At 41.0% G+C, this 27,980-nt stretch overlaps 5 protein-coding genes across 6 annotated transcripts in view; 2 read left to right on the top strand and 3 right to left on the bottom strand.

Moving 5' to 3' along the window:
* a1cf (apobec1 complementation factor) overlaps window positions 1–12,681 on the top strand; it is a 26,374-nt gene extending 13,693 nt beyond the window's left edge. The window contains 5 exon segments of the mRNA XM_062442590.1: window positions 3,666–3,810; window positions 6,359–6,603; window positions 8,086–8,222; window positions 9,331–9,485; window positions 11,410–12,681. Coding sequence (XP_062298574.1) covers window positions 3,666–3,810; window positions 6,359–6,603; window positions 8,086–8,222; window positions 9,331–9,485; window positions 11,410–11,564 — 837 coding nt within the window. The 3' untranslated portion in view covers window positions 11,565–12,681.
* Window positions 1–19,948, top strand: part of LOC134003416 (microfibril-associated glycoprotein 4-like) — a 153,164-nt gene extending 133,216 nt beyond the window's left edge. For both annotated transcript variants that reach the window (XM_062442617.1, XM_062442618.1), the window contains exon 7: window positions 19,933–19,948. The gene's annotated coding sequence lies outside the window, so the exon portion shown is untranslated. The remainder of the gene's footprint in view (window positions 1–19,932) is intronic.
* The window catches only part of LOC134003385 (HEAT repeat-containing protein 1-like), a 398,094-nt gene that overhangs the window by 301,672 nt on the left and 68,442 nt on the right, over window positions 1–27,980 (bottom strand).
* Window positions 14,266–16,834, bottom strand: LOC134003421 (microfibril-associated glycoprotein 4-like). Its single transcript, XM_062442624.1, has 6 exons — window positions 16,814–16,834; window positions 16,484–16,639; window positions 15,530–15,568; window positions 15,346–15,442; window positions 15,092–15,259; window positions 14,266–14,596 (listed from the first exon to the last, which is right to left on the bottom strand). The coding sequence occupies exons 1-6, from the start codon at window positions 16,820–16,822 to the stop codon at window positions 14,343–14,345; spliced, it is 723 nt and encodes a 240-aa protein (XP_062298608.1). The 5' UTR covers window positions 16,823–16,834; the 3' UTR covers window positions 14,266–14,342.
* Window positions 19,990–23,643, bottom strand: LOC134003424 (microfibril-associated glycoprotein 4-like). Its single transcript, XM_062442627.1, has 6 exons — window positions 23,604–23,643; window positions 22,652–22,804; window positions 20,983–21,021; window positions 20,799–20,895; window positions 20,541–20,708; window positions 19,990–20,243 (listed from the first exon to the last, which is right to left on the bottom strand). The coding sequence occupies exons 1-6, from the start codon at window positions 23,607–23,609 to the stop codon at window positions 19,990–19,992; spliced, it is 717 nt and encodes a 238-aa protein (XP_062298611.1). The 5' UTR covers window positions 23,610–23,643.

The raw sequence follows: 27,980 nt of genomic DNA, 5'->3' as shown, positions 1-27,980 counted from the left end.
GATCAGAGACTACGCCTTCGTCCATTTCACTCAGAGAGAAGATGCCGTCAGCGCCATGAACGCTCTGAATGGAAAGGTCAACAGCTGAGAACCACAAACACATTTATTATTACTGTTGATATTATTGGTTCTTTAAGCTTCCTGTCGTCCTCCCCGGGTCAAATGGACCTGTTCCTTCTTTCCCTCCCTCCTTTCCTTCTCTCCTTCCTTCCCTTCCTTCCTTCCTTCCTTCCCCCTTCCTTCCTTCTTTCCTTCCTTCTTTCCTTTTCTCTTTCTTTCCTCCCCCCTCCTTCCTCCCCTTCCTCCCTCCTTCCTCTTCCTTCTTTCCTCTGTCCTTCTTTCCTTCCTTCCTCTTTTCCTTTCTCCTCCCTCGTTCCTTTTTTCCTCCCTCCCTCCTACCTTCCTTCTTTCCTCCGTCCTTCCTTCCTCCCTTCTTTCCTCCGTCCTTCCTTCCTTCCTCCCTTCCACCCCTCCTTTCATTCCTTCCTTCCTTCCCTCCCTCCTCCTTCCCTCCCTCATTCCTTTTTTTTTCCTCCCTTCCTCCTTTCCTCCCTTCCTTTCCTCCCTTCCACCCTCCTTTCATTCCTTCTTTCCTTCCTACCCTCCTTCCTACCCTCCTTCCTACCTCCCTCCTTTCCTTCTTTCTTCCTCCCTTCCATCCTTCCTTCCTTCCTTCCATCCTTCCTTCCTTGACTCGAGGACAACAGGAGGGATAATTAGAAAACAAAGTTTAGATGAACTCTCATCAGATGTCTGAATCCAAACCAACAAAGAACTGATCTACTAACAAGTATTCATAGTATCTCTCTGGTCATTTTAATCCCTGTAATATTCTGAACATGGGGACCGGAGAGTGTAACCTGTGCTCCTCCTTGCTCCAGGTGCTGGACGGCTCTCCCATCGAGGTGACTTTGGCCAAACCGGTGGACAAAGACAGTTACGTCCGTTACACCAGAGGGACGGGAGGCCGAGGGAAGCTCCGTGCTGCAGCCCGACTACGCTGCCTACACCCTGGGACAGGTAGGTGAAAACAAACTACTCTCTCCCCCTCCTCTCCTCCTCCTCTCCTCCTCCTCTCCTCTCCTCCTCCTCCTCCTCCTCTCCTCTCCTCCTGTCCTCTTCCTGTCCTCCTCCTCTCCTCTCCTCCTCCTCTCCTGCTCTCCTCCTCCTCCTCCTCTCCTCCTCTCCTCTCCTCCTGTCCTCCTCCTCTTCTCCTCCTCTCCTGCTCTCCTCCTCCTCATCCTCTCCTCCTCTCCTCTCCTCCTGTCCTCCTCCTCTTCTCCTCCTCTCCTCTCCTCCTCCTCTGACACCTGACAGAAAGTTCCCACCTATACAGAAATGTACTCCCAACACCACGAGGACACCTACTGGTCACATTTGGTACCTTACACACATTCACATAGATACATTCTACTCCTCCTCTCCTCTCCTCCTCATCTCCTCGCCTCCTCTCCTTCTCCTCTCCTCCTGTCCTCCTCCTCCTCCTCCTCCTCCTCCTCTCCTCTCCTCTCCTCCTCCTCTCCTCTTCTCTCCTCTTCTCCTCCTCCTCCTCCTCCTCTTCCTCCTCCTCTTCTCCTCCTCTCCTCCTCTCTCTCCTCATCCCTCCTCTCCTCCTCTCTCCTCTCCTCCTCCTCCTCCTCCTCTCCTCCTGTCCTCCTCCTCTTCTCCTCTCCTCCTCTCCTCCTCTCTCCTCTCCTCCTCCTCCTCCTCTCTCCTCTCTCCTCCTCTCTCCTCCTCTCCTCTCCTCCTCCTTTCCTCCTGTCCTCTTGTCCTCCTCCTCTCTCCTCCTCTCCTCCTCCTCCTCCTCTCTCCTCTCTCCTCTCTCCTCCTCTCCTCTCCTCTTCTCCTCCTCTCCTCTCCTCCTCCCCCGACACCTGACAGAAAGTTCCCACCTATACAGAAATGTACTCCCAACACCACGAGGACACCTACTGGTCACATTTGGTACCTTACACACATTCACACAGAAATGGCTCCTACACACCTCATGAGTCCCCTCGGAGGCCAGCAGCGTTTATTAAGGTGGAAATAATCAACATGGATTTAAGGAAACATTGTTTTAGTCATTCTTTAACCTTCCTGTCGTCCTCCCGGGTCAAATTGACCCCGTCTGTTTTGACTGTTCCTTCTTTCCTCCCTTCCTTCCTTCTGTCTGTCCTTCCTCCCTCCCTTCTTCCTTCCTTATTTTCTTCCTTCCTTCCTTCTGTCTGTCCTTCCTCCCTCCCTCCTTCTCTATTTCCTCCTTTCCTTCTTTCCTTCATCCATCCCCTTTTCTTCCTTCCTTCTGTCCTTCCTCCCTCCCTCCTCCCTTCCTTTCCTTCTTCCCTTCCTTCTTTCCTCCCTCCCTCCTTCTTTCTTTCTTTCCTCCCCCCTTCCTTCTTTCCTCTGTCCTTCTTTCCTCCCTCCCTCCTACCTTCCTTCATTCCTTCTTTCCTCCGTCCTTCCTTCTTCCTCCCTTCTTTCCTTGTCTCGAGGACAACATGAAGGTTAAAACACAATGAAAGATTTTTTAAAGTCTTAAAGTTTGTGTTAAAACAAACTGTGGTAACAAGATGGCAGCATTTAGCTCAGAGCGCTATTGAGCCTAAATACTGTCTCACAGATGAATGTTTGAGTTGTTATTTATTTACATAGAGGCAGATTATGTTTGAGGAATTTTATGTATATGTAGTTATTTTTGTTCATTTACTCGCTGGCAGTATGTTGAAGGGCTGAGCAGCTGTTTCACTGATATTTGGTTTATTATTACTTTTATCCCTTTAACATGTTCGTTAAAAGTTCAGTTTTTTCTTTCATGATTCTTGAAAAAAAATGTTTTAGTAATTCTCTTTTTTATCCAGCTTGTTGTTCAGTTTAAAAATGAGTTGTTCATAGTTTTCTATTTTAGTAATTTCTCCACACCATTCATTAAAAGGGTTAACGTTAGCATATCCTACAGTGATGAGAGCTAATCTACACCATGAAACGTGTTGGCCTGTCAAACCTTCTGGTATTAAACCTCATATGCAGAGAGAAGGCTTTGTATCATTGCAGCACCAAGTACCTTGTTAAGGAAGAATATTATATTATTACATAGATTCCTGGTCATTTGACAACAGTATAACATGTGTTTAAATGTACTTTTGTCACTATCACATCTCCAACACAAATCAGATTCCCGTTGTTTGAGTCTTGCCTTGAAAAGTTTAGTCTTAACCCTCCTGTTGTCCTCGAGTCAAGGAAGGAAGAATGGAAGGGAGGAAGGATGAAGGAAAGGTGGGAGGAAGGAAGGAAGAAGGAAGGAAAGGAGGGAGAGAGGAAAAGAGGAAGGGAGGAAGGAAGGAAAGAAGGACAGAGGAAAAAAAGAAGGAAGGTAGGAGGGAGAAAGGAAAAGAGGGAGGGAGGAAGGAAAGGAAGGTAGAAGGGAAGGAAAGAAGGAAGGAGGGAGGGAGGAAGGAAAGAAGGAAGGGAGGAAAGAGAGAGGAAGGAAAGAAAGAGAGAAGGAGGGAGGGAGGAAGGACAGATGGAAGGAAGGAAGGAAGGAAGGAAGGAAGGAAGGAAGGGAGGAAAGAAGGAACAGTCCAAAACAGACGGGGTCATTTTGACCCGGGAGGACGACAGGAAGGTTAAAGATGTTTTTTGATGTAAAACATGAAACTAAACGTACTCACTCTTCCTTCCTGTAGATGTACGACCCGTCGGCAGCGTACCTCGGTGCTCCCGTGTTTTACGCTCCGCAGGCTTACGCCGCCATACCGGGTCAGTTCCGCTTCCCGCCGGCCAAAGCTCACGTCGGAGGTCGAGGTCTGATCAGGACGCCGTCGGTCCGAGGTGAGGAAGGGACGGACGCACTCTGCTTACGTCACCATCGCAATATGAATCTTTCCCCCTCTGACTGGATGATGGAAATAATGAGGAAAGGAGAGAGCTCACATTCACACACAGAAAAACTGAAACATCTGGAAACATCTGCACAGTTTACAGATGTTATTCTATAATGATAAAAGAATACTAAACATTTCTTAATAGTTTCTGTTTGCTCGTTCTGGGCTGTTATATTCTATTTTACCCTTTAACCCTCCTGTTGTCCTCGAGTCAAGGAAGGGAGGGAGGAAGGAAGGAAGGAAGGAAAGGAGGAAAGGAAAGAAGGAAGGGAGGAAGGAAAGGAAGGAAGGGAGGAAAGGAAGGAAGGAAGGGAGGGAGGAACGAAGGAAAAGAGGAAAGGAAAGAAGGAAGGGAGGAAGGAAAGGAAGGAAGGAAGGTAGGAGGGAGGGAGGAATGAAAGAGAGAATGAGGGAGGGAGGAAAGAAGGAAGGAAGGGAGGAAGGAAAGGAAGGAAGGAAGGAAGGAAGAAAGGTATGAAGGAGGGAGGGAGGAAGGAAGGACATAAGGACGGAAGAGGGGGATGGACGAAGGAAAGGAAGGAAGGAAGAAAGAAAGAGAGAAGGAGGGAGGGAGGGAGGAAGGAAGGACAGATGGAAGGAAGGAAGGAAAGAACGAAGGAAGGAAGGGAGGAAAGAAGGAAGGAAGGGAGGAAAGAAAGAGAGAAGGAGGGAGGGAGGGAGGAAGGAAGGACAGACAGAAGGAAGGAAGGAACGAAGGAAGGAAGGGAGGAAAGAAGGAAGGAAGGGAGGAAAGAAAGAGAGAAGGAGGGAGGGAGGGAGGAAGGAAGGACAGACAGAAGGAAGGAAGGAAGGAAGGAAGGAAGGAAGGAAGGAAGGAAGGAAGGAAAGAAGGAAAGAAAGAGAGAAGGAGGGAGGGAGGAAGGAAGGAAGGACATACAGAAGGAAGGAAGGAAGGAAGGAAGGAAGGAAGGAAGGAAGGAAGGAAGGAAGGTTCCTTTTTTCCTCTCTTCGTCATAAAATATAAACTTTAAACCAAAAACAACCAAAATAAACAAACCTTTTTCTCCTGTGTGACTCTGAGCTCTCCGTCAGCTGTCAGTTGAAAACCAAACATCTCCAAAACCTGTTTGAGACATTTCTGGTTCAATTCTTTCCATTGGAGGTGGTTTTCATCGGACAGCTTGGACGTTTCTACATGATCATATTTACGATGGTGAATTGACCCTTTGTAAAGCTGAACTGTTAAATAACACAGATTTTATATATTTCCTCCTCATAGCTACACACTGTTATACTAGATCAGCTGGAAAGGAAGCTAATGTTTCACCTTTAGCCTCGCTCTGTTGGCATGCATTCTGTTCTCCTGTTAAAACAACTCAGCTGGAAGTAGGAATATTTAACAACCTTATGGAAACATCGGTAGCTTGATTAGCTAGCTAACTGCAATTGTCATTCCAGCAAAATCGACGGTTGCTGGCGACAAATGAGAAGCTACTACTGTCGATTTAACCTTCGTGTCGTCCTCCCGGGTCAAATTGACCCCGTCTGTTTTGACTGTTCTGACCTCCCTCCTTCTCTCTTTCTTTCCTTCCTCCATCCCCCTTTCTTCCTTCCTTCTGTCCTTCTCTCTTTCTTTCCTCCCCATTACCTTCCTTCTTCCTCCCTCCTTCTTTCTTTCCTTCCTTCCTTCCTTCGTTCCTTTCCTTCCTCCCTCCTTCTCTCTTTCTTTCCTCCCCCCTACCTTCCTCCCTTCCTTCTTTCCTCCGTCCTTCCTTCCTTCCTTTCCTCCCTACCTCCCTCCTACCTTCTTTCCTTCCTTCTTTCCTCCATCCTTCCTTCTTTCCTTCCCTCCCTTCCTTCCTTCTTTCCTTTCCTCCCTTCCTTCCTTCCTTCCCTTCTTCCTTCCTCCCTCCTTTCCTTCCTTCTTCCTCCCTTCCTTCTTTCCTTTTTCCTCCCTTCCTTCCTTGACTAGAGGACAACAGGAGGGTTAAGTCTGAAATCAAGGACCAAATCCTTCTAAATGTATTATGAATATTGAAGGTAAATGTAAAGTGTGTTTCTGCTGTATGAGAACAGAAAGATTCAGTAACCGGCTTTGCAAACGGTCAATTCACGAATTATACAAGTTCAACCGAACTGTGACGAATCACCCAAATATACAGAATGATGTACAGATGTCTGAATGTTGTTGCTTACCAGGAATCAAAAAAGATCCACTGAATCAAAAGTGAAACTTTATTGTTAATTAAAAGTATAAAATCCAGTAAGAATGATTGATATAAAGCTGATGAAAGTTTTATATTTTTAAATTAAAAACTGGAATGAATCATTGAGAGAAATAATCCTATGAGAAATGATGAGGCTTCGGCAGGATAGGTGTACTGTTACCATGACCGTGCTGGAGATCCGTTACCATGGCTACCACTGTACCTATTCACACACCTGGCTGAATAATTGTCTTGACTCTGTGATTCTTCTTATCGGTTGATTTCCGGTGATTTGATTGATTTCACTGCCTTTTCGGTCTCCTGTAGAAATTTACATGACTGTACCTGTAGGGGCTGCGGGGGTGCGGGGGCTGGGTGGGCGGGGCTACCTGGCCTACGCTGCCGGGGGCGGAGCTGTTGGCCGAGGAGCCAGCGGCGGTGCCTCCTATGGTCTGAAGGCGGACAAACAAGCGGAAGAGAAACTGTATGACCTGCTGCCGGGTATGGAGCTGACACCCATGAACCCTGCTGCCATGAGCCTGAAGGCTGCTGCTATCAAACCTGCACCACAGGTAACAGGACACTACTTTGATGGCTAAGTCTGGTTCATCAACTCGGGAATTATTTTTGTAGTTTTGTCCATCAGTAACATCACCAACGTTCTTGCTGAGATCTTGAGACATGGTCCAGTATTAAATGGACTTATGACTGTGTCCTTACCGAGCTCCACCAGGGTTGTTCCATGTTTTGTGGCCTCAGGATTGTATTTTTTCTCCTTCTTGTGGATGATGTGCTTCTGCTGCTTGAGAGTCAGCACCTCCAACTTTAAGACCATGTTACTCCGCCAGAAAATGGTGGACTGATCCATTCTGGTTGGGAACTGTATATAAGAAATGGACGTAACATCCGTGACGTCACCCATTGGTTTGTGGACTGCTGCTCGGAAGCCAATAGTTTCGGATCCGAGCAGCGCCATCTTGAAAATTTCAGGTGCATGCTGGGAAAAATAAAAACAGGGATTCTACTTATATGGGCATCAGGAGGAGCATGAGGCGCCCTCCTGAACCTGTGAACCAATCAACCTGTCAATCACCACGTAGCCACGCCCTAATGCATACCCTGCTTTATCGTCACATATAAAATCAGGGAGGCCAAAATGTCCCAAATGAACATCATACTGCATTGAAGAAGGCTTTAAACTAGCGATTGAGACCATAAACACATTTTGAAAACGTTTACTGAGGTTAGAAATCAAGTGAGAAGTTGGTGAATTCTCCATTGACTTGTATAGAGACGGAAGTCCTTTTGACACCAAAACGGTCGCCCCCTGGTGGTCTTTTGATAGAATGCAGTTTTAAGTTACTTCCCCGTTGGCCTCATTGCAGAGGACCAGAACTCGCCGCCTGGTTGGGAATGAGCAGTGGTGGACAAGGTATTGAGCTCGTAGGTGGATCAGACCAAGGCCACATCCTGTAAACGGTGTCTGTGCCTTTGGTTTGGTCTGAGTGTGATTGCTGGGTTCAGATCTGCCTAAATGAATCATACCAAGCAGAAAAAACAACAATTCAACCAGATTAAACTACTCAGGTGAGACAGGACGCTTAGATATCTAGAAGGAGCTCTGAGTTGAACCACTGCTTCTTCATTTTGAAAGGAACTGGTTGAGGTGGTTCAACATCTGATCATGGTGTGTCCCTGTGGAGGGATACCTGGTCCTAGAAGGAGTATTTATCCTACCTTGCCTAGGAATGTCTCAAGATCCCCCAAGAAGAGGTGAAAGAGCTGACTGTGGAAAGGAATTAAACCTGCTGTAACCCTGACTGACCCAGATCAGCAGCAGAAAACTACAGATAATTGTTGTAATTTGTTGAGTTTTGTGACCCATCGCACTTGTTTTTATTGACATCACTACCAAAATAAGACCTTTGCTGTCATGAACCAGACTTATCCTTTAATGTGTCTTGCCATAAAATCCCGAAACGACAAAAAATGGATCCCGAACTCACAGAAATGATGAACCTGAGAGACTGAACACGAGTTTCACTGTCTGTCAGGTTCTGGAGGAGTTGTGTCAGAAGAATAACTGGGGTCAGCCGGTCTATCAGCTCCACTCTGCCATCAGTCCGGACCAGAGACAGCTGTTCCTCTACAAGATCACCATACCAGCTCTAGCTACTCAGTACCCCAGCGTGTAAGAATTACCTCTGATACTACTCCTGCTCCTCTTAATACTAATGCCAGAGCTCCTGTTCCTCCTGTTATCAATATTTCTATTACAGCTCAAACTGCTACGACTGTCCCGTTACTGATTGATTGACCTTCCTGTCGTCCTCCCGGGTCAATCTGACCCCGTCTGTTATGACCTGTTATGTTCCTTCTTTCCTCCCTTCCTTCTTTCCTTCCGTATGTCCTTCCTCCCTCGTTCTCTCTTTCTTTCCTTTCTCTCTCTTTCCTCCCTTCCTTCTTTCCTTCCTCCATCCCCCTTTCATCCTTCCTTCTTTTCTTCCCTCTTTCCTCCCTCCTATTCTCTTTCTTTCCTACCTCTCTCTTTCCTCCTTTCCTTCTTTCCTTCCTCCATCCCCCTTTCTTCCTTCCTTCTATCCTTCCTTCCTCTCTCCCTCCTTCTTTCCTTCCTTCCCTCCTTCCTTTCCTTTCCTTCCTTCTTCCTTCCTCCCTCCTTTTCTTCCTCCCTTCCTTCCTTCTTCCTCCCTTCCTTCCATCCTTCCTCCCTCATTTCCTTCTTTCTTCCTCCCTTCCTTCCTTGACTCTAGGACAACAGGAGGGTTAATACTAATACAAACTGCTACCTACAATTACTACTATTACTATTTGTAGTACTTGTATTACTTCTCCTCCTCTTACTCTTCATACCTCCAATACTACTGCTATTTACATATGAGACTGTTCCTACCACGACAGCTACTCCTTCTCTCTATACCAGGGGTGTCCAAACTATTCCACAAAGGGCCATGTGGCTGCAGGTTTTCATTCCAATCAATCAGGAACACACCAGGCTTGAATCATTTAATCAATTGATATTGATCAACTGTCTTCAGACAGTTGATTGGCTAAATCATGTGCTCTTGATCGGTTGGAACAAAAACCTGCAGCCACATGGCCCTTCGTGGAATAGTTTGGACATGCCTGCTCTATACTTATAATACAACTACTTCTACCACCACTCCTGGTCTTACCTCTACTCCTACTAATACTACCACTGTATATGACCTGTTGGCTCTACACGCTCCAAACTAAAAACGATATAAATTGAATGTATCATCCTCTCTCTGTCTCTGCAGTCATCCCTTCACGCCTACTAAGCTGTGTGCAGCTGTAGAAGAGGCCAAGGTCCACGCGGCCGAGCACACGCTACAGACTCTGGGTCTGCAGACAGATGGCAGCGCTGATGCCGCCTGTGCTACTGCTGCCGCTGTGGCTTCAGTAGCCTTCCCAGGTATGTGAAGGTCCGTACCCAAAGCCAACTAACTCTTCACTCTACAAAGCACTAACAGACTCTCACCTGACGCTCACTCTGCATGCTGAAACAAATACATAAGTTACCTCCACTTATAAAGACTGGTGGATTTTTAATATTTTAGGGTTTTAGTATTGGTATCAATTCATTAATTTTTAGATCACTTTCCTTCCTTGCAGCCAGTCATTGGTTTCATTCAACATTATTGTCATTACATAATTCAGTTGTGAGTCATTTTCACACTAATTTGTGATGTTGACTGGCTCAATGCTGACTCCATCATGGTGCTTTACTTTGACAGCAATGGCTTCATTATTATTAAAAGTCAAACACCACACCAACAGGATCGTTGTGACCGTGTTGCTCTGTGTCGGCTAACATGTTAGCAATGTTAGCAATGTTAGCAATACAGCTTTAACCAGGAAGGGAGGAAGAAGGAAGGAAATGAGGAAGAAAGGGAGGAAGAAGGAAGGAAAGGAGGGAGGAAGGGAGGGAGGAAAGGAAAGGAGGAAAGGAAAGGAGGAATGGAGGAAGGAAAGGAGGGAGGAAGGAATGTAGGAGGGAGGGAGGAAAGAAGGAAGGAGGGAGGGAGAAAGGAAAAGAGGAAGGGAGGAAGGAAAGAAAGAAGGACAGAGGAAAGAAGGAAGGGAGGGAGGTAGGGGGGAGGAAAGAAAGAGAGAAGGAGGGAGGGAGGAAGGAAAGGAAGGAAGAAGGAAGAAGAAGGGAGGGAGGAAGGAAAGACATAAAGAAGGAAGAAAGGGGGATGGAGGAAGGAAAGAAGGAAGGGAGGAAAGAAAGAGAGAGGGAGGGAGGAAGGAAGGAAGGAAGGAAGGAGGGAGGAAGGACAGACTGAAGGAAGGAAGGGAGGAAAGAAGGAACAGTCAAAACAGACGGTGTCAATTTGACCCGGGAGGACGACACGAAGGTTAAACATAAATCATAAGAGTTGTCAGATCAGGAAAAACTCATTTGATTAATTTTTGCAATATTTCAGCTGCATAAACTAACAAATCAACATGTACATTTAAAATATAAAAGGACCAAGGATGGATCCCTGAGGAACCCCACAATCTGGTTCTGATGGTTCACTCACCAGATTACTGAGTATTCATATAACTGTACTGTTAGCTCTCCAGTTAGTGACTGGATCAGTGTGGAAACATCAAAGCTTCAAAGTACACATTTTATCTTTTCAGAGCTTAGAAAAGGCTTCAGGTATTAGCATGTGGCTTCCATTCATTTAACGTTATCATTATTTCTGTAAAAAGAGAAGTAGAATAGTGTGACTGCTCCTTCATGCTGCTTCTCTCCAACTCACTGCAGGTTTTACAAGATTACCGTATTTTTCGGGCTATAAAGAGCATCGGATTATAAGGCGCAATATCAATGAACGTGTCTATTTTCATACATAAGGTGCACCGGATTATAAGGCGCATTAAGCGAAACAAAACGTGTCTCAGATAAGTCGAACTTTATTCAACTCATTCACAACAACTCTCAACATTGTTCAGTTGTAACACATAAAATACAAAACAATACACTCACTATTTCAGTTCATTCCTCTTCCACAAATCCATCAAATTCTTCATCTTCAGTGTCTGAAATTAACAGTTGGGGCGAATTCGGCATCAAGCATGCCCGGATCCCTCTCGTCATTATCCGAGTCAGTCTCGTAGCTGTTCAGAGATGCAGCTCCGTAGCTTACCAAAGTCGTACTAAAACATTTTGACAGATTTTTGATCGCCGTGTACCACATAAAATCGGTTCGAGGTCAGTAAGCACAACCAGAATTAATACATAAGGCGCACTGTCGATTTTTGAGAAAAGTAAATGATTTTAAGTGTGCCTTATAGCCCGAAAAATACAGTAGGACTTTTAAATGAAACTGTTGTTTTTCTCTCAGGTTTCACTCTGGCAAGCCCGGCGTCGTCAGCGGTCGCCTCCCAGCTGAAGCAGGCTGTATCTCTGGGTCAGGACCTCACCGCCTATACCACCTACGAGGGTTACCCTGCATTCGCTGTGACGACACGCCACAGCGACGGATATGGCGTTTTCTAAAACAGCGGTTCCCAAAGAGGAAAAAAACGCTTGCGGCTAAACTGCATTCTCATTATTCTGCTTTTATTTTGCCCCTTTTACATTTAAATCAGTGAGGCAACAATAATAAAGAGGTTTCAATTCCACAGCAAAACTGGTTCCAATATTAAATTTAAATATTTCTACAAAGAAGCAGAAGCAGAATAGTGAGAATGCTCCTTTATGCTGCTGGTCACATGGTGAGATCTCTCCAACTAAAACTGCAGTTTTTATGGGGACTCAAAAAAGTGATGATATGTTCCACAACACCAGGGTTCAACTAGTGAGAGAAACACTTTTAAAAAACCACTGCTGGAAAACATTTCGGACTCGTCAGTAAACCCTGAAACTAAATCCTCACCTGTCACATCACTCACCTTTTCTTTTCTTCAGAGTATCTGCCACATATCTGTGATCGTTTAGTGATTGATTAAGTAGCTGGCTTGGTTTGAATCAATTTTAATCAGTTAATATGTTTTTGGTTTGTTTTGTTTTAGCAGTTTTTAGTTTGTTTGCATGTTTTTAGTATTACGTTTACAATATTCAGAAAGTAAATTTAGTTAAGTTTAATGTTTTTGATTCATAATTCTGCATTGTTATCAATAAGATATCCTGGATTTGTAGTTCTTTTGATAGTCTGTCACAGTTGGAAAAGCAGAATTTGGTTTTGCACCACTCTGCTTCTCCTGACAGTCTGGTGAGCATGAAAAATATGTGGAAATTGTTTATGAGGAATCAAAATTTAAATGTCATAATACATCGTGGAAAAGACGAAAATCTGCAGTTTTTAAGTTCTACAAACTGTGAATATTAATTTTTTTTTTAGATTGAGAAAATGCCCAGTCAGCTTTATTTTGACTACCTGTGTGCCTCAAGAAAGTTTCCCTTTTGGTTGATCTTTCTTTTTCGTGTTTCAGTATTCTTTTCATGTTCACATCATGTGTTGTTGGTCCTGCTTCTCCGTTTTTCAGTTCACAAAATGAAAGATCGTACAACTAGCCTCGTTTCATCTTCATCCACACTACACTAATGTTAACGTTCCCTTTAACGCTTGGTTAAAGGTGCTCTGTGCAAGTTTAGTATTTTACCATTCGATCCTCATCTTGTTTGTATCATACGAGGTCACACATTCACATTTTTGTTTCTTTTTAAACTCTGCTCATCTTATTGCAGAATCGATGACTAAAGCTCCCAAACAGAAAAGAGTGTTTACGTTTGTGCTTCTTTTTCAATGAGACCACATAAAAGTGAAAATAAGAACCTCCTGTTTTATATACATTTGATATACGAATTTACATCAAAGTGACAAAAGTGGAAATTAAAATCGCAACTGACCATTATTTTCTGCATTGATTAATATCTTAATTGATAAATTGTGTTGGTCCATAAAACAGTGAGTGTCTTAGTTTGATCGAACAGTTCAAAAAACAAATGTACAGGCAAATTTGAGAAACTGAAACCATTAAATTTTCAGCTTTTTTTGCTTAGAAAGAGGAATTAACGATTATTTTCTATCTGTCGACTCTTGTCGGATTTCTCGGTTGGCATTTCATTGAGATAAACAGTAATTACCTGCACCTGCTGGTGGTGACGATGAGTATCACTGTGACATCGTCTGCTTTTCTGATGATAAAGACGACAAACAAACAGCAGCAGCACAGATCGTTCAGTCCGACCTGATTCTTATTTTTATTTCTTTAAATGTTTCCGGAGTTTTACGACTGACGACGCACGCCGACAACTGAGCTGTGAACATGCCGAAGCAGAGACAGTATTAAAGTGTGTGAAGCACTTAGAACTTATTTTTATACCAGGAAAAAAAAAAGAAGAAATATCCAGACACTATTTGTATAGAGTTATTTTGCATTCTTTGGACATAAACAAATATTTGTCTCCGTAATTGACCTGGAAATGAAAACATGTGAAACTGAATCAGAGTTTGAAATCAGAACTAATCTGTGATGTGAGAGCAGAGAGAATTGTGGGTATTCTGGAGGGTTATTAGATCACAAAAGGAAACTGCTTTGATAAATTGTGATGTTTCATGATTGATAATCTTGTCTAAATAAAGAAAACTAACAACAATCTAAACAAACACTGGTGCTGGTCTGCATTATTTTACAATGAATACATCTGACTTAATCATGTTTTTACTTCTGTTGTCTCTGTTTAGATTTAAGATGGACAGCAGAGATAATGATATGCTCAGGAAGTGTAAATCACACTGAATGATATCTATATGTGTTTCATGTCTGTTCAGATTTAAAAAAATATTCCTCTCACATTTATCCTCATAGCTCCTCCTGTCACTAGCACAATTAAACTCTCAGTTCATTTAATTCTCATACAGAGTAAATACTGTACGAATAAACAGGAATGACTGGAAACAATGAGAATATTGAAGTGCAAATATTATCATATACTCCAAAGCACCTTACTGACTTCTGGCTGTGATCTTAATTTAATCTGGACCTCTGTACAGATAACATTATTAAAAAGGCAAAACTAAAGGGATTAAAATACATAATGTCCAAATAAACAGTTTTAAGCTCAGACATACAGTCAGTCTGTAGAGACAACTAGATGGAACTAATACAGACAACAGAGACATCTAGTGGTGGAACGTGTTCATTTCAGCAGAGTTCAAGCTGCTGTGAGCTCCAATACAAGTCAACTTTATTTGATTTATATGTGAGGTTACAGATCAGAGAGAAAGAAAGAAAGAGAGAAACAGATATTCTGTTTGTTTGTTCTGGAGAATTACTGCACAGGACGAATCTTCATGCTGATGATCTTCAGGGAGTAGTTACTGCCCTTCCAGTTGTGCCACTCCACTCCTACAGCAAAGATAGTGTTATCAGCTCCCCAGCGATAAACTCCGTTGGGGTTTGTGCTATAACAGTCGTTGTACCAGAACGCCCCCAGGTACTTTCTGGCACAGTTATAGCTGCTGGAGTCCTGGTCTTTGTCGAAGGTGGAGAACTTCTGTCCGTTGTGATAACTCATGGAGTTTCCTACAGAAACACAAGAAAACAACAAGTGTATGATCACAACACTGCTGCTAATGACACCATATTATATAATGTTGTATAACTATTAACACTACAACTGTCACTACTAATACAGTACTACTGCTATGGCCACCACTTGTATAAATACTTCTAATACTACTAGTACTGCATCTGCTGCTGCTACTGTAACATAACAACATGCAGTATGTCATGTAGACAAGAACTATAAAAGGTTGAAGGGATAAAAACACCTGAAACCTGCTGGGGCTCATTTACATTTTTCCTTTAAATGTGTTTATAAAAACCAAAGCTTCATGTAATTAATAAAACATGAGCAGAACACAGATTTGTTGTTACTGAGTTGAAAATCTTTGTGAATCTGTATTTAGCTGAAGGAATCACACAAATAATCCAATATCAGGACAGAAATCCTCAGTATCTCCATGTGGAAACCAAACATCAGACAAACACAAGTACTAACTGCTAACAGTAACTGACCTGCTCCTCCATTAGTGAATCCAGACACATGCAGTCTGTATCCGTGGGACTCTGGGTCGATGGAGAACGAGGAGTAACGAGCAAACACTTTGTTCCCACTGAAGTCCTCCATGTTGACCAGCAGCTCAAACTTTTTCCTCAGAGTCAGATGGAAGAGACTCTCCAGGCCTGAAAACACACAAACATGAAGTCACGTCAGGGTTTGTTTGTTTTAATGAACAGAGAGTTTCATGAAGTCACATGACTGTTCTCACCCAGCCAGTACTCTCCAGCAGGGCTACCAAAGCCGTTCTTGTAGTGATCCCAGGGCCTGTAGAAGTTCACCGAGCCGTCCATCCTCCTCTGGAACACCTGGGGGTTATTATGAACGTCAAACAGGAAGTGTTCATACTGAAAACCACTCAGCTGTGACTTGATGACTTCTGTTCAAAAACTCACCGTCCATCCTCCTCCTGCTGAGTCCATGTCACAGTACACCTACACACAAACACACTCATTAGTAAATATGATCCTTTACTAAAACTATATTCAATCAATCAGCAGCTGCCACGTCTTGAGTCTGAAGCACCTGTGTCAGTGTCACTGACAGCTGCTAGCTGCTCCAACTGACTCCTATTCAAGAAGTCTCAACTTCTCTCTAGAAATACTGAGTCAGTCATTGTTTTCAACGAGTCATTCTGGTCTCAATCTCTAAATTCAGGCCCTCTAATAAGTGTGCTGGTGGTCATTTTGGAAGTTATTGCTCCATTAAAGGACCAGTGTGTAAGATCAAGGGGACGTATTGTCAGACATTTAATATAATATTCATAATTATGTTTTTATTGGTATTATCACCTGAACATAAGAATTGTTGTGTTGTCGTTAGCATAGAATGAACCTCTATATGTACAGAGGTCCTCCTCCACAGAGCCTACCATGTTTCTACAGTAGCCCAGAACAGACAATCCAAACACTGGCTTGTTATGACCTGACTCAAGTGGGCACAACAAAAGGGAGACACACCATTGTTTCAAATCTTAGAAAGTACAATATTTCCCTCTGAGATGTCGAAAGTAGCATCACATGGAAATACTACAGTAAAGTACAAGTACCTCTTAATTGTACTTAAGTACAGTACTTGAGTTAATGTACTCAGTAACTTTCCAGCACTGTGTGGCAGTGTGAGGGTTCATGTGTAGTTTGTGTCCTGCTGAAAGCTCAGACATACAGTCAGTCTGTGGAAACAACCAGATGGAACTAATACAGACAACAGAGACATCTAGTGGTGGAACGTGTTCATTTCAGCAGAGCCTCCAGTTATATCTGCTGGTTTAGTAGAATCAACCTGAACTGTCTTCACATGGTGATCGACTCAACATCTTCTAACTGTGTCCCAGATAGGATGAAGTGTACCTGGACAGCAGACGTGGCTCCGATGGGATAGATGGTGTACACTCCACTGAGTTGGCTGTTTTCATTGTTATGGATGTCACTGCAGTCCAGCGGGAGGACGAGAGGTAAGCAGCAGGTCAACACTGGAGCCAGGAGGAGGAGGAAGACTGAAACCAGCTGCAACAGAAACACAGCAGCACACACAAAATAAACTAAAACTAAACTCACTGAGAAGAAACAACTGACTGTATTTTGGGATATTTTGGATTTTCAAACAGACTATTTCAGAGAATCTGACTGAAACTTCTGATCAATATGAATTCAGTCAGGTGTATAAAGTCACAAACTTACCTTCATCATCAGAGTTCTGCTGAGGTGATGTGAAGAAAATCTTGATGTCAGTCAGTCTGGATGCTCTGATGTGTCTGAACTGTATTAATATCACAAATTTTAATAAATGACTGAACAGCTGCTGCTTCACACTGATAAAACTATTTTCTGAACAAGTGGAAACATGATGTCCATGAATGAGTGTGTTCCTGTTAACATGACTTTATTTGGCCCGAAAACCCAACATCCACCTACATCTCATCTGTTTATCAGGTCTCTACAACGACACAACTGATAACTGCATCATGCATGTGAATCATTCACTAGCCATAACCTTGTGTGCCAGTTTCTCTGTTGTGTACGCTGTAGTGTTTAATACTTGTAGCTGTAGTATTAGTTATAAATGTGTAACTGAAGTGGACTTGTTGGTGTTTCCTTGTTCTTGCATCTAAGTCACTAAACCTCAAATTTATAATTAAGATTAATAACAATCATAATTCAAATTGAACTCTTGTGTGGACAGCAAGGAACACTGTCTCCTTATTATACCTACTCTAATATGAGTAACGTTTCTGGATGAATAGTTCAATGTTGGAGTTGTGCACAATAATAATTAATCATTCTCACAATAGAATCATAAAACTATTTGAGATCACAAATTCCTACAACCTGAACACCTCGTGTAGACATGCTGCTAAGTGTCTAACACATGTTGCTGTCATGTAAGTTGGTGTCAGCTTCTCTGTCTTCTCCTCTGCTTCATTAGTTGGTAATGTGTATTAAAATTTGGCAAATTCCTGTAAACTTAGCTAAAACTTCAATCAGTATTGTAATGTCAGGAATATTATTCATTTTACTGACATTTTTTGTTGCTTTCAACAGATAATATTGATAAGTACTGCACTCATATTTCTTCATTCTTTGGTTTCGTTCATTCACCAAATCAGTCAACAAAGCAACATAACACATCACTATAACTATCATCTCTACTGTTATCAGATCATTTAAACACCCATAGACACAAACATGATGAAAACTGTTGGTTACGTTACCTTTAGATGCTGAAAATAATCTGAATCAAGCCGATGAGTGAGGGTGAAATGAATCAGCAGCTTCAACCAGGAAACCAACCAGGAGAAGAATGAACAAGTTACTCACAGCCGGAGGTTTATAAGGTCTGCTGAGTCACAAACAATCTCAATTGTCTTTAAACAACTTTAACCTGGAACAAAAGTCAAATATTAATCAACAGTATAAATCGTTATTAGTTGGATCATAAAGTCTGATGAGTTGTAGCTTTTATTCCAACAAAGAAATAAAAGGGGTCAGTTATTAGATAAAGATATAGTTGAAAGAACACCTGTCCCACTTTATTTATTGCCTATTGTTCAGATTGCTTACTTATTATTTATTGTTTTATTTTTTATTGGTGCTCTTTAGCACTTCGCTACTATAATGCTGTACATTTCCCCATTGTTGGATATAAAGGATTATCTCATCTGGTTAGTGGCTACAGTCTGACTGTGAAAATATTATTCTGTTTTTTTCCAGTTGCTTCAGGCTTTTCTTCAGTATTGTTACACTGGAACAATTAAACAAAACTTCTTGTTTGGTACCAAATCACCGCTTTCTGATTGGCTGCTCTTTGTGATCAACAAATAGCCCTTATTATGCTGAGACTGCCAGATTTCTAACCATTGTATTTCTTTAACACTGAATGAAACTGAATTCACATTGGAGTCAAAGTTGATCCATATTTCCAACACAACAATTAGGAATCATTTCAATTCCACAGAAAGCCAAATCTAAAATACAATAACTGCCAGTATCTTAAAACACTGAGCTTGAGATAAGCTTGAGTGGATCTGAGGTTGTTGAGATCTGAACAGAGGTGATGGTATGTTTGAGAGGACGACTGACCCATAACTTGTATGAAATGTTCTGGATTACCATTACAGCAGGCTGAAGTGGCAGCTTCAATCCTTAAAGAGTGTCTGCAGTAATGGGTAGGAGATATACTCGATAAGGAGAGTACATGGCGGAAGTGGTAGTGGAGGTTGAGCAACATGAGGACTGCTGAGAGCGGATGGTATGAATGTACGTAGACAGCAGATAAGCACTGATGATGGCTTAAGGTGAGGCCTGGACTGCTGGTGATGAGTTTAGAGCAGCAGTGAATGCTGCTAAGATTAGCTCTGATGGGTATGTGTTTTTATATCAACGTAGAACGAGCATAGGTGATGAAAAAAGACAACGTGATCAGAACGAATGATGGGAAAAGTATTACTCATACAGAGTAAATACTGTACAAATAAACAGGAAGGACTGGAAACAATGAGAATATTGAAGTGCAAATATGATCATATACTCCAAAGGACCTTTCTGACTTCTGGCTGTGATCTTAATTTAATCTGGACCTCTGTACAGATAACATTATTAAAAAGGCAAAACTAAAGGGATTAAAATACATAATGTCCAAATTAACAGTTTTCAGCTCAGACATACAGTCAGTCTGTGGAGACAACTAGATGGAACTAATACAGACAACAGAGACATCTAGTGGTGACCCTGAGACCCTGAACCCATCCTGCCAGAAACCTGTTCTGTTACCTTGTGCACTATAATAAAGGTCATTTGAACCGGCTCCCTGGTTTTGTGCTGTAATTGCTTAGTTTAGGAAATATTCCATCATGCTCATGACCAACATAACTTTTGGGGCTTTTCCATAATACAGCTCTAGCACTACTCAGCTCATGTTGAGGAGGTACTATGAAGTAATGGAAAAGGACGTGCCTGGTACCAAAACCAAGTCGAGTAATGCTGGAATTGTATAATGGGAACGCCCCAATAGTTTTCCCATCATTCATTCTTGTCACCTTGTCTTGTTTCATCACCTATGCTCATTCTGCGTTGATATAAAAACACATACCCATCTGTCATTTGGTTCTTCATCACTTCAGTGATCTCATGTGATGTTTCTGATGTAAGCTGCTCTGTATTTGTTCCTCTGGATCCTCCACTAAGTTCCTCACCTGTCCAATCATTTCTCTACACCAACAGCTGTTTGACACAAGACTTTACACTCCACATCTGACTTTTATTCATGGAAATCTTTATTTGATGTATATGTGAGGTTACAGATCAGAGAGAAAGAAAGAAAGACATCAACAGATATTCTGTTTGTTCGTTCTGGAGAATTACTGCACAGGACGAATCTTCATGCTGATGGTCTTCAGGGAGTAGTTCCTGCCCTTCCACAGGGACCATGACACTCCTACAGCAGAGACAGTGGCATCAGCCCCCCAGCGATAAACCCCATTGGGGTTTGCTCGATGACATTCGTTGTACCAGAACGCCCCCAGGTACAGTTTGGCACAGTTACTGCTGCTGGAGTCCTGGTCTTTGTCGAAGGTGGAGAACTTCTGTCCATTGTGATGTTTCATGGAGTCTCCTACAGAAACACAAGAAAACAACAAGTGTATGATCACAACACTGCTGCTAATGACACCATATTATATAATGTTATATAACTATTAACACTACAACTATCACTACTAAAGCTTCATGTAATTAATAAAAGATGAGCAAAATAAAGATTTGTTGTTACTGAGTTTAAAGTCTTTGTTAATCTGTCTTTAGCTGAAGGAATCACACAAATAATCCAATATAAGGACAGAAATCCTCAGTATCTCCATGTGGAAACCAAACATCAGACAAACACAAGTACTAACTGCTAACAGTAACTGACCTGCTCCTCCATCAGTGAATCCAGACACATGCAGTTTGTATCCTTGGGACTCTGGGTCGATGGAGAACGAAGAGAAACGAGCAAACACTTTGTTCCCACTGAAGTCCTCCATGTCAACCATCAGCTCGATGTTTCTACTCAGAGTCAGATGATAGAGATTTTCCAGGCCTGAAAACACACAAACATGAAGTCACATCAGAGTTTGTTTGTTTGTTTTAATGAACATAGAGTTTCATGAAGTCACATGACTGTTCTCACCCAGCCAGTACTCTACAGCAGCGCTACCAAAGCCGTTCTTGTATTGATCCCAGGGCCTGTAGAAGTTCACTGATCCGTCCATCCTCCTCTGGAACACCTGGGGGTTATTATGACGGTCAAACAGGAAGTGTTCATACTGAAAACCACTCAGCTGTGACTAGATGACTTCTGTTCAAAAACTCACCGTCCATCCTCCTTCATCTGAGTCCATGTCGCAGTACACCTACACACAAACACACTCATTAGTAAATATGATCCTTTACTAAAACTATATTCAATCAATCAGCAGCTGCCACGTCTTGAGTCTGAAGCACCTTAAAGTGTCACTGACAGCTGCTAGCTGCTCCAACTGACTCATATTCAAGAAGCCTCAACTTCTCTCTAGAAATACTGAGTCAGTCATTGTTCAACGATTCATTCTGGTCTCAATCTCTAAATGCAGGCTCTCTAATAAGTGTGCTGGTGGTTACTTTTAATAAGATGCAACTTCCAGGAAATCTATTAGTGTCTCAGAGCCTCCAGTGTTGTTGTTCAGTGGAGGAGAGATACACCAGCTTCAGCAGCATCAGATTGCATCGTAAAGTCCACGTCAGTGAACCCAACTCATAGTAAAACATAAACCTGGTCTCCAGAGTGTCAGGAGGAGGAATAATGTGTCTGTTTCCCAGTCACAGTTTCTTCAGGAGTTTTATGTTGACTTCTGCCTGCTGACACTAACAGACATTGTAATGATTTTTAAGGCAAAGTACTGTTTCAAAATGATATAATCCTCTTTGTCGGGTTCATCAATCATGAAATGATCTGAAGTCTACAGTTTTTCAATGTTTAGACTCATCCTTACTTTATTGGACTCAGTAGTAGTATTTCCTTGATATGATTGGCCTGAAATGTACCTCCCTCCTTGATTAATCTCTAGTTGATGTGTTTTTAAACAAAGGATTTCAGATAGTTATACTAAAATGAGTTTTTTAAATGCAGAAAAAATGAATGTAGAATGTCAAATTCACTGTGTAAATGATTAAATAAAGCATGTGCTGATAAAACCATTTGATTCGTATCAAGCTTTGATTTGAAGTGTCATTACTGAGTCAAATGTATGAAATACTCCCCGTGGAGCCAAAATGGTCCAATAAGTTTTTTAGCATGCAGTATGCTAACAAAAGCAACATGTGCAGAATGCCAACAATACTCTCCAGTATGAATCTGACCAGTCTACCTCACCTACTGTGTCCCACAATGCAAAGCACTGGAACATCAGAAAAACTGACTGAGTGATGAAGTTATACCATTGGTTGGCCGAATGCCACCACTTCCTGTATCTGTTTCAAATTAAAAGCAGTTAAATGTTCATCTTTGGTAAAATCAAGAAGACCACAAGATGCTGCTTGGTAGCTGTGATTACTGAACTGTGAATACAGACGCTGATGAGTTTTGATTCAAACAGACTCTTTCACATGCAAACACTCACAAACACCAACATTGCTTTCTTGCTTGATTTATATTGAAAACTGAACTGAGTTGTGGTCCATCTGTTTTTGCAGTGCAGGTTTTGGTGACGTATATTTTATTGCTACTTGCTGTTTGACATATCGTCTTGTATGGTTTGACAATGCTACTTTCTTTCTGTTTCACAATTATTATGTTTTAGACGTGACTCTGACTGGCACCACTCTTCATTTAAAAGTGTCAGAACTACAAAGTTTATATAAAGTCTGTGTATCCAACCAGTAACAGGACTACCTCCACTTCTATCTGCTGGTTTAGTAGAATCAACCTGAACTGTCTTCACATGGTGATCGACTCATCTTTGAACCAACATCTTCTAACTGTGTCCCAGAGAGGATGAAGTGTACCTGGACAGCAGACGTGGCTCCGATGGGATAGATGGTGTACACTCCACTGGGTCGGCTTTTATCATGGTTATGGATGTCATTGCAGTCCAGCGGGAGGACGTGCTGTAAGCAGCAGGTCAACGCTGGAGCCAGGAGGAGGAAGACTGAAACCAGCTGCAACAGAAACACAGCAGCACACATGAAACAGAAGATTATAAAGAACATTTCACTGTTCATATGAGGTTTTCCTCACTGTAATCATTACTCCTGCTTATAAAAGATCTTCTTCAAATGTGCTTCCAGCGTTCAGTGATGGAGGACTGTATCACAGTGTGTCACACAGTCATTTAAAAGTATCTGATCAGCTTCTATTGAGCTTCAGCAGTCTGAGTTAGTCATATCAAGTGATATCTGACACATTTACAGTCTTTTAAGCATCAAATTCCCTCTTAGTGTTTCCCGGTTGAGCTGTGGTGGAAGTATAGTAACAAAAAGACTTTGCTACTAAAAACACTGTAACGTTGAAACATAGAAGATGAAGATTTGACTCATTCAGACGACTGAAGCTTCATATTAGCTTCAGATCAACTTTTAAATCCATGTTTACACAGAAGGAGGACTGTGAGTTTAGTCCTCCATCACTTCCATTGTAAACATTATGAAGGGATCTTCTAATGGTCAGTATGAACAAGAGGAATCATTACAGTAAACATTATGAAGGGATCTTCTAATGGTCAGTATGAACAGGAGGAATCATTACACATAAACTGCGTCAGTGTTCATTTAGGCTCCCGACTGCTGGTTTAAAACATTTTCAAAATTGTGAACCTGTACTTTAAGCAACTATTTCTGCTCATAAATGTCCTTAAAATCAAAATTAAATTACTATGGATCCCTGGTCAACACATCCTTTAACAAACTGAAAGGCCTGATCAATATGAATTCAGTCAGGTGTATAAAGTCACAAACTTACCTTCATCGTCAGAGTTCTGCTGAGGTGATGTGAAGAAAATCTTGATATCACTCAGTGTGTATGCTCTGATGTGTCTGAGCTGTATTTATATCCCAAAGATTCTACCTAATCCTACCTAACCACTCCTCATACCTGAACCTCACCAGTGTGAGCAGGTAGTGGGCGTGTTGTGTGGCAGGTGTGCTGTGTGTCTCTGGGTTTGTGGGTGAAGACAAAAGCAAAGACTTCAGGCTGGCACAGTTTACAGATCACTGAAACTATAATTACCTTATGTATTCTTTCTCCTGACTGATTAACTTTTTGTACCTCATCACAACCTTTCTATCTCATTACATACCATGAATTTACTTTATTTTTAAACGTGTAACAGAACATTACCACCAGTTTCGCAGACAAGGTTTAAGCCTAAAGCCAGCCTGAAATGTTCATTTAAACTTGCTTAACTCAAAGGGACTTGCACAGACATATCTTAAAATAAGCGTAGTTTTAACCTGTTTAACATTACTCAAAGCCGATTGCAAGAAGGCGGATAATACCTTGTCTAGGTCTACATTGAAGCCTAAGTTAATCCTCTAAGGAGGCAGGTTTAACTTCTGCTTAACAAAGTGTGTGAGCGAGCATGTGAATTACTTGGATTATCTAAATAAAGACCAACATGCAATACAGCAGCCAGCCAGACGAATCAATGTTGAAAGGATTAATCCACTGAATTACTTTGACGAAATAACATTTCTGGAACGCTTTCTTATGTACAAAGAATACTGGAGATAATTTCTATGCTTGAGCCAAGACTTTCCACTCTTTCTCAAAGAGGAGGGCCCACACCCATTTCTCTCCAAGTTCTGATCACGTTGAGGTTTTTCATTGTGAAACTGGTGATTTGTGTGGTTCCAGTGAAGCAACTGTTTGCAGAATAGTTCACAAAGTCTGCAGAGCCATTTGTCAAGTGTTTGCATTAATTTTAATTTCCAGGAGTGACTGGCTGTATAGATGGATGTCATGTTCCCATCAAACGTTTTCAAACATTGTTGCCCGTGGTCCATGTTCTGAGTGAATGTATGACCACTGCTTTGATCCTATAGGTCTTTGTGTCCTGATGAATGCTGATGTTAACTACATCAATGGGTCTGGTGGTCATCATGTTCTTAACTGGTGTTAAGATAAGGTAAAGGTTTGAGGTCTTGGAAAGGGTATATTTAAGTGAGCGTAGACATTTATGGTTGAAGGTCCCATTTCCTATATCCAGGGTATGTGTGACATGACTTTGGGTAATAAGTATGCATATATGCAAATGTATTTGTTTGTGGCTATATGCCATTGGCTATACTCATATAGGCTGACATTTTTGACCAATCACAGATCATTTCTTTGTTCCTTCAGAGACCATAATAGATTAGGTTTGATCTTTGCTTGTTGAGATGAGCTGATGTCACTATGTATGAATGCTGTCTCCTTATTGTACAATAATAATAATTAGGGTTTTCAGACAATTTCCACAACATATTCATTATGGCTTATTTTTGCTTTAATACTGTTTATATTGTACAAAGTTAAAGTAGTATGCAGCAAAATTAAATGAAGAAACCACAAGGCTGGTTTGTGTTGATTAAAATACTCACGCACATTAATATTCATTCATTTTGTATTTTTTACAAATCGTATGGTCCATTGTGGCCAGCATTAACAATTGTCTCATTACTGTATCTTTTTTGCATCTATCCTCCAACTTCATCCTGTAGAATTTTCATTTCATGTTCTTCCTTCAGATATTTCATTTTCTGCTCATGAAATTATCTGGCACATTCTTCATGGACGGTCATCTTTTTGGTCCCCTGCTGAAAAGTGGTAGCAGCACTGTAAGGACCACAAATAACTATTATGGTCCTTAGTTTAAGGTTCTTCCACAGAGTCTATAAAATTAGATATCACTCAATATAAGCAGCATAAAAATATGAATATAAGAAATATGAAATACTGATAATTAGGAGGATAGCTCCACTGCCATGGTGTGATCTCAAGATTCATACCTGTATTCGTGTTTTCTTTTCCATTCTGGGTTTTTATGACCAACAGGCAGCATGTGCTCTAACTTAAGATAATGAGGCTTAACCCAGGTGTTCTCATTTAGTCTTAATTACCTTACTCCAGGACTCCATAGTCACAGACTAACTAAGCCAAATTCAAGCCACGTTCATAAAAGCCACTTAAATGGTTTATCTTAACTAGTTTGAATTAAGGAATACTCCTGGCTTAATATAAGCCCTGTTTGTGAAATCAGGTATATATTTAATAAAAATAGTAGTTAAAGTATTACAGTAAAAGTACTGCAGTATTATGAGTGATGTAGTATGCAGTATTACAGTAAAGTACTGCAGTATTATAGTGATGTAGTATGCAGTATTACAGTAAAAGTACTGCAGTATTATGAGTGATGTAGTATGCAGTATTACAGTAAAAGTACTGCAGTATTATGAGTGGTGTAGTATGCAGTATTACAGTAAAAGTACTGCAGTATTATGAGTGATGTAGTATGTAGTATTACAGTAAAAGTACTGCAGTATTACAGTAAAAGTACTGCAGTATTATGAGTGATGTAGTATGCAGTATTACAGTAAAAGTACTGCAGTATTATGAGTGATGTAGTATGCAGTATTACAGTAAAAGTACTGCAGTATTATGAGTGATGTAGTATGCAGTATTACAGTAAAGTACTGCAGTATTATAGTGATGTAGTATGCAGTATTACAGTAAAAGTACTGCAGTATTATGAGTGATGTAGTATGCAGTATTACAGTAAAAGTACTGCAGTATTATAGTGATGTAGTATGCAGTATTACAGTAAAAGTACTGCAGTATTATGAGTGATGTAGTATGCAGTATTACAGTTCAAGTACTGCAGTATTATGAGTGATGTAGTATGCAGTATTACAGTAAAAGTACTGCAGTATTATGAGTGATGTAGTATGTAGTATTACAGTAAAAGTACTGCAGTATTATATTGATGTAGTATGCAGTATTACAGTTAAAGTACTGCAGTATTATGAGTGATGTAGTATGCAGTATTACAGTAAAAGTACTGCAGTATTATGAGTGATGTAGTATGCAGTATTACAGTAAAAGTACTGCAGTATTATAGTGATGTAGTATGCAGTATTACAGTAAAAGTACTGCAGTATTATGAGTGATGTAGTATGCAGTATTACAGTAAAAGTACTGCAGTATTATATTGATGTAGTATGTAGTATTACAGTAAAAGTACTGCAGTATTATAGTGATGTAGTATGCAGTATTACAGTAAAAGTACTGCAGTATTATGAGTGATGTAGTATGCAGTATTACAGTAAAAGTACTGCAGTATTATATTGATGTAGTATGCAGTATTACAGTAAAAGTACTGCAGTATTATGAGTGATGTAGTATGCAGTATTACAGTAAAGTACTGCAGTATTATGAGTGATGTAGTATGCAGTATTACAGTAAAGTACTGCAGTATTATAGTGATGTAGTATGCAGTATTACAGTAAAAGTACTGCAGTATTATAGTGATGTAGTATGCAGTATTACAGTAAAAGTACTGCAGTATTATGAGTGATGTAGTATGCAGTATTACAGTAAAAGTACTGCAGTATTATGAGTGATGTAGTATGCAGTATTACAGAAAAGTACTGCAGTATTATGAGTGATGTAGTATGCAGTATTACAGTAAAGTACTGCAGTATTATAGTGATGTAGTATGCAGTATTACAGTAAAAGTACTGCAGTATTATAGTGATGTAGTATGCAGTATTACAGTAAAAGTACTGCAGTATTATAGTGATGTAGTATGCAGTATTACAGTAAAGTACTGCAGTATTATAGGGATGTAGTATGCAGTATTACAGTAAAGTACTGCAGTATTATAGTGATGTAGTATGCAGTATTACAGTAAAGTACTGCAGTATTATAGTGATGTAGTATGCAGTATTACAGTAAAGTACTGCAGTATTATAGTGATGTAGTATGCAGTATTACAGTAAAAGTACTGCAGTATTATAGTGATGTAGTATGCAGTATTACAGTAAAAGTACTGCAGTATTATAGTGATGTAGTATGCAGTATTACAGTAAAGTAGTGGTTTGGTCCTCTGACTGATATATTATTATTATGACATCATTAGATTATTAATAGTGAAGCATCAGTGTTAGAGCAGCATGTTACTGTTGTAGCTGCTGGAGGTGGAGCTAGTTTACACTACTTTATATACAGTTAGCTAGTTTACACTACTTTATATACAGTTAGCTAGTTTACACTACTTTATATACAGTTAGCTAGTTTACACTACTTTATATACAGTTAGCTAGTTTACACTACTTTATATACAGTTAGCTAGTTTACACT

Source organism: Scomber scombrus, chromosome 21 (assembly GCF_963691925.1).
Source record: "Scomber scombrus chromosome 21, fScoSco1.1, whole genome shotgun sequence".
Lineage (NCBI taxonomy): Eukaryota > Metazoa > Chordata > Actinopteri > Scombriformes > Scombridae > Scomber > Scomber scombrus.
The sequence above is the reverse complement of the archived record's forward strand: the minus strand, read 5'-3'. Positions and strand labels throughout refer to the sequence as shown.

What these genes read in the sequence shown, in the direction of transcription:
- LOC134003421 (XM_062442624.1), bottom strand. An exon ending in GAGCCACGTCTGCTGTCCAG is followed by an intron (nt 15,569 to 16,483) that starts GTACACTTCATC and finishes GTTTGTGTGTAG; the next exon opens with GTGTACTGTGACATGGACTC. An exon ending in TGCTGGAGAGTACTGGCTGG is followed by an intron (nt 15,260 to 15,345) that starts GTGAGAACAGTC and finishes GTGTGTTTTCAG; the next exon opens with GCCTGGAGAGTCTCTTCCAT.
- LOC134003424 (XM_062442627.1), bottom strand. An exon ending in CAGATGAAGGAGGATGGACG is followed by an intron (nt 20,896 to 20,982) that starts GTGAGTTTTTGA and finishes AATAACCCCCAG; the next exon opens with GTGTTCCAGAGGAGGATGGA. An exon ending in TGCTGTAGAGTACTGGCTGG is followed by an intron (nt 20,709 to 20,798) that starts GTGAGAACAGTC and finishes GTGTGTTTTCAG; the next exon opens with GCCTGGAAAATCTCTATCAT.